A 12,349-nucleotide genomic window follows, 5' to 3' on the forward strand; every position below is an offset into this window, starting at 1 on the left:
AGAAGATTAATGGCCACAGTCTTCACTATTCTAATCCCTCACATAAGTTTCTGAAGCTGTGTAAAATCACCAAATACTAAGCAGAATGAATATGGAAACGCGTCTATGTGGTACTGAAGGGGTTAAGTAGATGAATCTTTCAGTATCACCTTTTGTTTTTGAATTACTGTGGTTTGGTTTGTTGTTTGAAGGTAAAAGGAAAACAAAGGCTGCCTGAGATGAGATTTTGAGTTTCTTGTTTCTCTTTTTCAGTATAAAGACGAGCCGTTCTTCAAAAAAATACCGTAAGTAGTTGTATTATTGTGTTTCGGTGTTTAGAATCATTAAATGGCATAGGTCAAGTGTGGTGTGTGTTGTAAAGGTTAGGGTAGGTTAGGTTAGGAAGGTGTGTTGTGTGTTGTATGAAGGTGTGTTGTGTGGTGTGTGTTGTATGATAGATTCTTGTAATGTTTGTAAGCCTTGTATATCAACGTGTGGGGGAAGGTGTGTTGTGTGTTGTGTTGTATGAAAGTGTGTTGTGTGTTGCGTTGTATGAAAGTGTGTTGTGTGTTGTATGAAGGTGTGTTGTGTGTTGTATGAAGGTGTGTTGTGTGTTGTATGAAGGTGTGTTGTGTGTTGTATGAAGGTGTGTTGTGTGTTGTGTGTTGTATGAAGGTGTGTTGTGTGTTGCGTGTTGTATGATAGACTCTAGTAATGTATCTAAGCCTTGTATGTCAACGTGTGGGGGAAGGTGAAGCCTGGAGGACACTGCAACACAACCACAGCCTCTCTCGCTTTGCAGAAAGAAGCCAGGCTGGTTAGTGCAGTGGTGGTGGCTGACATGGCGCTCACTGGTCGACTCCTACAGGAACCCCGCTATTCACTCCATCAGGATCATGCAGAAAATTGTAAGTATGCGAGTCCATGAGCATGCCAGGAGATGAAGAGGTGTTAGAGCGGGCACTGAACATTAAAAACCCAAATATTTATCAAGTACTTGTAAATTATTGAAATTTTCTTTCAAACATAAAACTGAAAAAAAAAAAAAAAAATGCTTTCAAACAAGGCTAGTGAAAAAAAAATAATAAAACTTTCAAACAAGACTAGTGACGATATCCAACAAATATCAAATGTTCTTTTCTTCACGAGTGTTTGTGCATGCTGTACGTTTCTCAGTGCCAATATAGGAGACCAACATGAAGCAGTCACTAGAAGGCGGCAACTAGAATTCATCCTCCCTCGTTCTCCTCCTCAGTTGATCGCGGTTCTCATCGGCATCTGCTACACCAACGTGCAAGTGAACCAGGCAGGAATTCAGGACATCGAGGGAGTGCTGTTCATCTTCATCACAGAGAACACCTTCCCTTCGCTCTACGGGGTGCTCAACATCTTCCCGCAGGAGATGCCGCTGTTCCTCAGGGAGTACAAGAACGGGATATATCGCTCCGACACCTACTACCTGTCGAAGATGATCTCCCTGGTGAGTGTCGCAGGGCAGGACACAGAAAACCCGCCTCTTGGGTACAAATTGATGTATTTTGAGTGTTTTTATACTACCAAGGGTATTTACTTTTATGGAATAGGGGAAGCTGGCCATGGACAACAAAAAAGAAAAAGAAAAGGCCCACTTGATTGCCAGTTCCCTACAAAATTAAGAGTTAGTAAAAAATCTAGGACAAATGCCTTGAAACGAGTAACACCCGTTATAAAATGGCTCTAGGAACAGATTGAGTAAAATTTTACATCATTAATAGGAGAAATACTCTTGGATAATCATCTCAGTGGCGCTGGAAAATAGTCATGGTGCAAGTCTGAGTGAGCAAAGCGTGTCATGATAAGATCCTGTGTGGTGCGTTTTCTAAATTGTGTCTCGCTTCCCTCCCCGCATCGCTTCAGATACCTGGCTTCATCGTGGACCCTCTGATATTCTGCCTCATCTGCTACTGGATGGTGGGCCTCCAACGGCACTTCTATCACTTCGCCATGACGGTTCTCATCACCATCTTCACTGCCAACACAGCGTCTGCGTGTGGTAAGCACCGGGAGACACTGACGCTCTTGTTGCACTATTATTAGAAAAGGTGGAAGTTCCATGTATTATTTTTCCATTGGTATTTTAACCCCTTCAGTACCATGACGCGTTTCCATAGTCATTCTGTTTACTATATGGTGAATTTATACAGCTTCAGAAACTCTTGTGGGGGGATTAGAATGGTGAATAATCTGGACATTAATCTTCTGACCTCCATAGACTCTTCGTAATGTTAATAAAAATGGTCTAATCCTACACAAATCTCAAGGTAAAAATGTGTCCTAGTATTGAAGGGGTTGATAGAAACCACCATTGCCTTTAAAAATCTTACAGGCTGTATTGGTTGCTCAGGAATTTTCAGAGTTTACCAGTGAAAGGTTTGAAAAATTATGACTATCAGTTTCAGTTAACTTTTACAGTATGGAGGTGGCCAATATAAGAGTGACAATGTAAAAAGTCATGCTGCGAGATTGTTGATGCTTGGGTGTTTGTCTTCAGGTTCCATGTTCTCGGCGATGTTTGAGAGCATTCCCTACATCATGCTCTTCCTCATTCCCTTCGACGTGGTGCTCCTCATCTCTGGCGGACTCTTCATCAACCTCACGTGAGTACTGACAGACGATCATTTTTTCCTGACAGCACTTCCCCTTGAAAATCTCAACGGACAGAGATTAATAATAAAAAGAAAAAAAATGTCGGAATCAGAGAAGTTACTGGTGATAACATAGTTCAATTTGAGTGCGAGGCAGAACCGCCAAACACTGTCGTATACTGGTTCATTTCCCGCAGGACCATGCCGTGGTTCATCGGGTGGGTGAAGTACCTGTCCTGGTTCATGTACAGCAATGAGGCGCTCACCATCACACAGTGGCTGGACGTCACCAACATCAGTAAGTACAAGTGCATGGCAGTAGTGTGCTAATTGTTCACCACTAGACGGCTTGTAACCTTCACTAGATACCTTTATTAAATTCCCTCTTAGTTAGTCGTAATAGTGTTAAATGTTCATGGCAGTAGTGTGCTAACCTGTCACCTCCACTAGATACCTTTATTAAATTCCCTCTTTGTTAGTTGTAATAGTGTAAGTGTTCAAGGCAATGGAATGGTAACTTGTCACTACTAGACGGCTTGTAACCTCCTCTAGATACCTTTATTAAATCACCTCTTAGTTAGTCTAATAGTGTAAGTGTTCATGGCAGTAGTGGGCTAACCTGTCACAACTAGATGGCTTGTAACTTCCAGTGGTTCCTTTACTAGATCACTTCTTAGTCAGTTGTAACAGAGTAAGGTATGATTGTTGTGAATAGTGTGGTAACCATTTCAGTACCAAGCTAACCTTCACTATATCACTTCCCAGTCAGCCATGATAGAGTGAAATTATAGTATTTTATATGAGTAACTAGATGATTTATAACTGATAACGTAAAGTATCATCCTTAACTAGGCCAAGTAATTTATTGGTGTTGAGAAAATAACGTGGTGCTGAAAGGGTTAAGGGACATCAATAACAAAAAGTACCATCCTCAATTTCGTCATATCTTCTGGTGACACTCGGAATAAGAAGCTGATGCTGTAATGTTGAAAGGTAAAGGGATTAAGTCTATTTTTCTTCAAGTACAACTGTCTCTCACGCCAGCACTGTTCCCTCCCGCAGCGTGTGAAATGCCGCCAGGTGTGCCCTGCATCCACACGGGCAAGCAGGTGATCCAGGAGTACACCTTCGACCCTTCACACTTGTCTCTTGACTTCGGCTTGATGGCGGTGCTGTACTGCTGCTTCCACCTCGTCGGCTTCTTTGGACTGTACCTGCGAGCCAAGAGGAAGTAACACACTAGTCCTCGCAAACCCTACAGAGACATACGTAACACTGATTTGTTTTAATGTGCTTCCAAATGTTGCACAAACAAAACTATTCACACTACAAGTTCCTCGACATGTCACCTTGGAAGAAATATGAACACAATGTCGAGCACCAAACCTGTTGCCCCGTGCAGCTCATGAGGTTTGGATTAACTTGTGTCTTGTGTTCATTGGTCATGGTGGTGGTGCCGCTCATCACCAACACCTGTGATGGGCGCAGGCAGTTATGTGGTACTCAGTCATCACATGAGCTGCGCGCCAGATGATTAATTAGATGAGTAAGTTACAGGAAATCAGCGTTTTGACCATAGAGGAGATGGTTATGTATACAAGTGGCGCCAGTTGAATTCAATGTTAGCCGTGCTTTGTGCCTCACCACGCATCAGGTTCATGTTGTTGACTCCTTAGTGAAATTGAATCAGTATTTCCATTGTACACTTTCCTCTCCATTCGCAATATTCGTAATATTCTTTGTGATGGCTTACATATGTTTTGTAATATGTTGTTATATGTTTGTAAATTTCATTCATACTGATGATGTTCCTGGCATGACAGTGTGGATGTGTTAGCTTACCTGACGAGTAAACTTGACGAACTGTTGCTCAAGCTGTATAATTTTTGCTCATCATAGAGAAGAATTTCTTTTTTTTGTTTGACAATAGCATTTGGCAATAAAAGAAATGACATAGGTGAACACACACACACACACACACACACGTAGCTCAGTGGTTAGAGCGCTGGCTTCACAAGCCAGATGACCGGGGTTCGATTCCCCGGCCGGGTGGAGATATTTGGGTGTGTCTCCTTTCACGTGTAGCCCCTGTTCACCTAGCAGTGAGTAGGTACGGGATGTAAATCGAGGAGTTGTGACCTTGTTGTCCCGGTGTGAAGTGTGTGCCTGGTCTCAGACCTATCCCAAGATCGGAGATAATGAGCTCTGAGCTCGTTTCGTAGGGTAACGTCTGGCTGTCTCGTCAGAGACTGCAGCAGATCAAACAGTGAATTACACACACACACACACACTCTCTCTCTCTCTCTCTCTCTCTCTCTCTCTCTCTCTCTCTCTCATCAAGACCAAGATCAAACTCAGCCAATCGCCAGCAGCTATTTGGCTCGACAGTCTCCAGTAACACTCGACACACACTAGTGGCTCACTCTGCTCGTCACTCCTTGTATATCTTTACCGGAACACAAGACTGCCACCAACTCGCCTTTCTATCCACTAGACGTGGAAGCTGACATGGAGCAACCTGAGGACGAGGAAACCACTGAAGAGTAAGTGTTTAATGCTTTATGTAACTTTCCCTTACAACCATATTTGCAACCCAAGGCCTCAGCTTTATACAGGGTGTAACGCGAGTTTCTGCAAATAATGGTAGAGGTAATGCTAAGCAGAAAGTGTTCTGTACATAATATAGGCTTTGTTTAGCTGTGGGGTGAAGTACGAGTGCGGCGGGATAACATGCAACAGCTGGGCTGGTCGTAGAAACACCATGTCAACATATTCCGCTACTTGCAAAAGGCTCCAGATAAGGTTACACATGTTTTGAAGGATGTTTTCATGGCTTTAGAGCTTTATTAATGAGATATCTGCTTTAATTACCGAGGAAACATTCTTGACAACCTGGCTGATCTTCGATTATTCTGATTGAGTAGTTCATTGTTCGAATCGCAGCATGTTGGTTCGCTGTTCGAGACGCACAGTAATTTTCTGGTGCAGTGGTAAGTGCTCTCTATTGTAGCCATAGTAGGGCTTGTCCACTCCATTGTGCCGTGCCTCTAAGGCACACACACACACACACACACCAGAAAGCGGAGAGGCAAATGGGCAAGCCTCTTAAATGTGTAGCCCTTGTTCACCTAGCAGTAAATAGGTACGGGATGTAACTCGATGGGTTGCGGCCTCGCTTTCCCAGTGTGTGGTGTGTGTTGTGGTCTCAGTCCTACCCGATGATCGCTCTATGAGCTCTGAGCTCGCTCCGTAATGGGTAAAGGCTTGCTTGGTGATCAGCAGACGACCGTGGTGAATTACACACACACACACACACACACACACACACACATTTTATAAATACGTCAAAACATATTTATATTTTTAATGTGAATTGTTGCATAACGCAAAATTGAAGGGGATACTAAACTAAATATTTTTCCGTTCTGACGCTTAGTAAATATTACATAACCACTCGAGCTTTGAAGTTTGTTGCATTTACAAATGAATAGCTAATCTTCCAGGTCTTGTGATGTCGTCAGTTGAATAAAAGTAATACCACAGGGCCCATTCGTTCTTTTTTCTTCGATAGAAGGAAAGATACAGCAGGCATGCAGACACACTGGTTATCTTTGCTTGATGGTTGTTATATTAAGATGAAACAAGCATAGAGTAACAAGCCATAGCCTGGTTAAGACATTTCTGATCAAAATGTCATATTGTAGTAAACGCGCGTTAGCAGTGAGGAATCAGCAGGATTCACATTACTTAATTAATACCTAATTATATCATTCTTATTAGTATGAATATAAGTATAGGACAAGTTGTACTACCTATTTATGCAGTAGCATCAAATCCACTCTGATGGCAAACTTTCTCTTTTAAGTAATAAGGCGACTGTGGCTACGCAAGGACAGACGACAGCGCCACGGTGCTTAGTGCTATTCACCCTTCCACCCCCACTGTCTCCCAGTACTCCTCACTCCACAGTCTTTCGTGACGGCAGGAGGTGTGCAAGTCAGCAGGTACTGCCACATTCAAAAGCCTCCGGTTGAATTGACATGGGATTGTGAGAATGTTTTTGCGATTCTAGTGACATTAACAAGATTTCTACACTCAAACGGCTCTGATTGAAGTGACTCGTACGAGATTTCACGAGTGTTTTTGAAGATTCTGGGGACAATAACAAGACTGCGTTGGTGTCTCCGCGTCTCCATTTCATCTTATTACTGGACTAAGCCACGAAACCGAGCCACAGAAGCAGGACTACGTTATCAAAGTGAGTGTTTATTTGAGGCGAGCTAGCCAAGGGGTAACTTAGGATAAATCATCAAATGCCTTTCGTGCCATTTTTAAATGTTTTTGTGATCCCATATTTATCAGTATTTCCAGCCTTATCTCTCAGTATTATACGCCTGTCTTGCCACAACATGCAGCCGCGTTACTAAGCTTTCATATCAGCCATTGAGATACACGAACCATGAGCAGGTTGAAGTTTGGTGAAGGTTTAAGTGAGTTACAAGGGGGCTCGACCCATCTACGGCCCCACCGCCATCTTGGATATGCCTCCCCCGGCGGCCGGGGGAGGCCTAGCGCCAGCCCAGAATCCAGGATTATTTTCTTTAATTCCTGGACAGTTTATTTGGGTTGAATTGTAAGATTTGATTCTTTCTACAAGTATTTGGTTGTGTTTGAAGTGTTTTCCGTGCGTGTATGGGGGGCAGCATGTTGTTGTTGGCGTTGTTTTTGTGTTAAATAAGGCTGTTTTTTGGCGCCAAATTTTCATGACCGTCGTAGGAAAATTTTTGTTAGAGGAAGTATCAAGATGTTATTGTATTCAAAAAATAGTTGATGTGTTTTAAAGTGTTTCGCTTTCCTGGTCAGCGGAATTAGTGGAGAGTGGAATTGTTTTCTAACAATGTTAATGTTCCAATAATATTTTTGTTGGTACCCCCGTGAATTATTTATTTCTGGCTCCAACTCTCTCAAAAGTGTTGGAAAAGACTGTTTATATTCTTTAAAGGGTGTTTCGTTCCTTTGAAGTGAGACTGGGCTGACATTTGACCTTTTTTAAGGTGGGTCAAGGTTCCAACATTTTATTTATAGTCCTTTTAAAAGATCTTTGATATTACCGGGGTTTGGAATCTCTTTATATTTTTGGTATTAATTAAAATATGTGCGAAGTCAGAATATGTGAAGCATTCTGGTCTGGCGGCGTTTTTTCGATAAGTCATTTTCAAAATGATTTGCGTAACGTATATAAGACCGGCAGGTCAGGCCAGGGCTGTGACGTCATCACACCACCGGGCCAGTCTGTGACGTCATCGTCCAGCGGGTTGGGCCGATGACATCACTATGGCGGGAGCCTCTCAGATGTCTTCCCTTCCTGGCTCTCTCTGTCCATATCTAACATGATTTACTGTTATATCGTGTGTGTGTGTGTGTGTGGGTGTCATCGGCCCAACGGGTTGGGCCAATGACGTCACTATGGCGGGAGCCTTCCAGATGTTTTCCCTTCCTGGCTCTCTCTGTCCATATCTAACATGATTTACTGTTATATCGTGTGTGTGACCTCTTTTTTTGTTTTATAGATGGTAATACTGTGTGTGTGTGTGTGTGTGCTGTGTGCGTGCGTCTTTTTTTTTTCCTTTTGTAGATGGTGATACTGTGTGTATGTGTGTGTGACTTTTTTTGTTGCTGATGGTGATACTGTGTGTGTGTGTGTGGGCCTTTTTGTTTTGTTTTGCAGATGGTGATAGTGTGTGTGTGTGTGTGTGTGGCCTCTTTTTGGTTTTGCAGATGGTGATACTGTGTGTGTAATTCACCTCCTCCTCCTCGGTCGTCTGCTGGTCACCCAGCCAGTCTTCCCCATTACGGAGCGAGCTCAGAGCTCATAGACCGTGTGTGTGTGTGTGTGTGTGGCCTTTTTTTTTGTAGATGGTGATACTGTGTCGTGCGTGCGTATTGTGTGTAATTCACTGTTTGATCTGCTGCAGTCTCTGACGAGACAGCCAGACGTTACCCTACGGAACGAGCTCAGAGCTCATTATTTCCGATCTTCGGATAGGTCTGAGACCAGGCACACACCACACACCGGGACAACAAGGTCACAACTCCTCGATTTACATCCCGTACCTACTCACTGCTAGGTGAACAGGGCTACACGTGAAAGGAGACACCCAAATATCTCCACCCGGCCGGGGAATCGAACCCCGGTCCTCTGGCTTGTGAAGCCAGTGCTCTAACCACTGAGCTACCAGGCCGGGTGTGTGTGTGTGTGTGTGTGGCCTCTTTTTGGTTTTGCAGATGGTGATACTGTGTGTGTAATTCACCTCCTCCTCCTCGGTCGTCTGCTGGTCACCCAGCCAGTCTTCCCCATTACGGAGCGAGCTCAGAGCTCATAGACCGTGTGTGTGTGTGTGTGTGCCTTTTTTTTTTTTTTGTAGATGGTGATACTGTGTCGTGCGTGCGTGCGTGCGTATTGTGTGTAATTCACTGTTTGATCTGCTGCAGTCTCTGACGAGACAGCCAGACGTTACCCTACGGAACGAGCTCAGAGCTCATTATTTCCGATCTTCGGATAGGTCTGAGACCAGGCACACACCACACACCGGGACAACAAGGTCACAACTCCTCGATTTACATCCCGTACCTACTCACTGCTAGGTGAACAGGGGCTACACGTGAAAGGAGACAGACCCAAATATCTCCACCCGGCCGGGGAATCGAACCCCGGTCCTCTGGCTTGTGAAGCCAGTGCTCTAACCACTGAGCTACCAGGCCGGGTGTGTGTGTGTGTGTGTGGCCTCTTTTTGGTTTTGCAGATGGTGATACTGTGTGTGTAATTCACCTCCTCCTCCTTGGTCGTCTGCTGGTCACCCAGCCAGTCTTCCCCATTACGGAGCGAGCTCAGAGCTCATAGACCGTGTGTGTGTAATTCACTGTTTGATCTGCTGCAGTCTCTGACGAGACAGCCAGACGTTACCCTACGGAACGAGCTCAGAGCTCATTATTTCCGATCTTGGGATAGGTCTGAGACCAGGCGCACACCATACACCGGGACAACAAGGTCACAACTCCTCGATTTACATCCCGTACCTACTCACTGCTAGGTGAACAGGGGCTACACGTGAAAGGAGACACACCCAAATATCTCCACCCGGCCGGGGAATCGAACCCCGGTCATCTGGCTTGTGAAGCCAGCGCTCTAACCACTGAGCTACCGGGCCGTGTGTGTGTGTGTGTGTGTGTGTGTGTGGCCTTTTTTTTATATTTTTTGTAGATGGTGATACTGTGTCGTGCGTGCGTGCGTATTGTGTGTGTGTGTGTGTGTGTGTGGTGCTGAGGGGGAGACAAGGTAGGCACTGGCTCCATCACTCATGGCTCCTGGCTACCCTGGCTCGCCCCAACTCTGAAACACTTCTGCATTGCCTCCACTACTTACAAAATACTTTACGACTGATTTTTCATTGCATATAGAAAGCACTACTTTGTGTATCAAGAACATAACACTAGGCCATAACATTGAAAGATTGTGTGTGTTGCCGTAGTCATAGAAACTTTCGTAAGTAGTGGAGGCCCTGCAGAAGTGTTTTAGAGTCGTGGTGAGCCAGGGCAAGCAGGAGCCACAAGTGATGGAGCCAGTGCCTACCTTGTCTCCCCCTCAGCACCACACACACACATGCACACACACACACACACACACATATATATACGCACACTTTAAGGGGTTAATGTGCTCTTTTAATATTGTATTCTGTATAGGGCAGCAAAAATACTAGCTGTGCCGCTGAGTCCTTGTAATGCCACTTCATAGTTCTCACATTTCCTTTTTTATTTGATCCAGAGTTTTCTTCATGCATTGTTCATTACAAGAGTATTTTCTCACTTATCATACTTATCCCTCAGTTCCTAGTTTGCCCCAATGAGCTGATCCTGTTCTTTTCCACTGTGATTATCCTTCACATTTTTGTTTTTTCCTCCTTGAAGCCAAAAAATTCCCTTTCACTATTCCAACTTCCTAGGTGTTTTAGTCCCAAAGGCATTTCAATCATCTGCGTCCCTCTGGATCTGGCTCCCCTGCTGTTTATAATGGTGGCAACACCATCTATATTCTCCTTTTCATACTTTTTCGGCCATAATTTGAGCAATTTCAAAATAACATAGGAGACAGGATCGTGCCTTATCCCCTTTTTCCCCTACAATACATCACCAGGTTTATTCAGGCTTTGCATTCTGCAGTTATCAGAGCTGCTGGTTATATGTCCACCTTGTACGGTGGTCATCGTGTGTATGTTTCACTGTTTGATCTGCTGCAGTCTCTGACGAGACAGCCAGACGTTACCCTACGGAGCGAGCTCAGAGCTCATTATTTCCGATCTTCGGATAGGCCTGAGACCAGGCACACACCACACACCGGGACAACAAGGTCACAACTCCTCGATTTACATCCCGTACCTACTCACTGCTAGGTGAACAGGGGCTACACGTGAAAGGAGACACACCCAAATATCTCCACCCGACCGGGGAATCGAACCCTGGTCCTCTGGCTTGTGAAGCCAGCGCTCTAACCACTGAGCTACCGGACGTGTGTGTGTATAAGTGTGTGTGTGTGTGTGTGTGGTAATAATAATAATAGTAATAGTAGTAGTAACAATATTTAGTTAATAAATCTCAAATCTTTCAAACTTATGTGTGACTGTTGTGTGTGGGGTTGAGGGAAATGATGGGTTGATACACTGTGTTAGTATTGCAGATCATTTATTGATAAATAAATCTAAAGCTGTATAATGCTCATGAGGACACACAACAGTATTAGTTCACGGCTAATCTATGACAAGTCAAAATGTGTCGTCTCATGAATAACTCTGAATGGCTGAGGAGGATTTCAGTTTCACTATTCGTGGTACTAATCCTTGTATAATCAGGCACCTGATTACAGTACAATCACAGTTGAGCCATTCAAAGTTTATTAGTTTCCAAGCTACGGAACTTTCTGAACTATACAATAACAAAAACAGTTTCGTATGAAATCCTCATAATAATCACAACAAAAATGCATCTAATAACACATTTGAGAACCATGATAAATAGTTTTCTAGTGTTATATAAGTTAAATACCGAAATTCAACAGCATTATCTTAAATGAGATTAAGGTCTCACTTAAAAGTATCTATAGATCCTATCTGTCTCAACCTTGATGCACAACAACAACAACCAAAATGTTGCCATGTATATATGTATATGCATATATATGGAGCAGTATGTATATACAAGTATCGGTTTCCACAATGATTGATATAACGTAAGGGCGTGCACAACCAGCAGACACACTAACGAAAGACAGGTGCACTTACTGATCACACACACATAAATATGCATAAAATGGGAGAGTCATGAATCACAAGAACATTAAATTTTGCTGTTGGCAACTTGAAAGAGAGCAGAACATGAGGCAAACAGGAGTAGTCTTCAGTACACTGAGGCGCAAAGTAAACCATCATGTTTCTCAATGTACGAATGACTGAATGCAACTCATCATGCAGAAGTCTCGATGTTTTGGCTGAAAAGTCTCATCAACTTTGATTTTTGACATACTTAATGGAATACAAATAATAATAAAAAATAAAAAAAAAAAAAAAAAATTCAAATGTATAACAAGCAGCCCTCTGCATGCTTCTGCTTTGACAGACTGGAGAAGATGAAGAAGTACACAGGACACCTAAAACATTCAATATAAGCGTCATCATTGTTACACTACTGTCTTG

The 12,349-nt window shown here is 43.5% G+C and overlaps 1 protein-coding gene across 1 annotated transcript in view; it reads left to right on the forward strand.

Annotated features, from left to right (window-relative positions):
• LOC123506488 overlaps positions 1 to 4,471 on the forward strand; it is a 33,234-nt gene extending 28,763 nt beyond the window's left edge. Inside the window, exons 24-30 of the mRNA XM_045258620.1 lie at positions 253 to 284; positions 782 to 887; positions 1,235 to 1,459; positions 1,876 to 2,011; positions 2,510 to 2,615; positions 2,801 to 2,901; positions 3,666 to 4,471. Of these exons, the coding sequence (XP_045114555.1) occupies positions 253 to 284; positions 782 to 887; positions 1,235 to 1,459; positions 1,876 to 2,011; positions 2,510 to 2,615; positions 2,801 to 2,901; positions 3,666 to 3,838 (879 nt within the window). The 3' untranslated portion in view covers positions 3,839 to 4,471. The remainder of the gene's footprint in view (positions 1 to 252; positions 285 to 781; positions 888 to 1,234; positions 1,460 to 1,875; positions 2,012 to 2,509; positions 2,616 to 2,800; positions 2,902 to 3,665) is intronic.
• Positions 4,472 to 12,349: the final 7,878 nt, after the last annotated feature.

The sequence above is a fragment of the Portunus trituberculatus genome, chromosome 20 (assembly GCF_017591435.1).
Source record: "Portunus trituberculatus isolate SZX2019 chromosome 20, ASM1759143v1, whole genome shotgun sequence".
NCBI lineage: Eukaryota > Metazoa > Arthropoda > Malacostraca > Decapoda > Portunidae > Portunus > Portunus trituberculatus.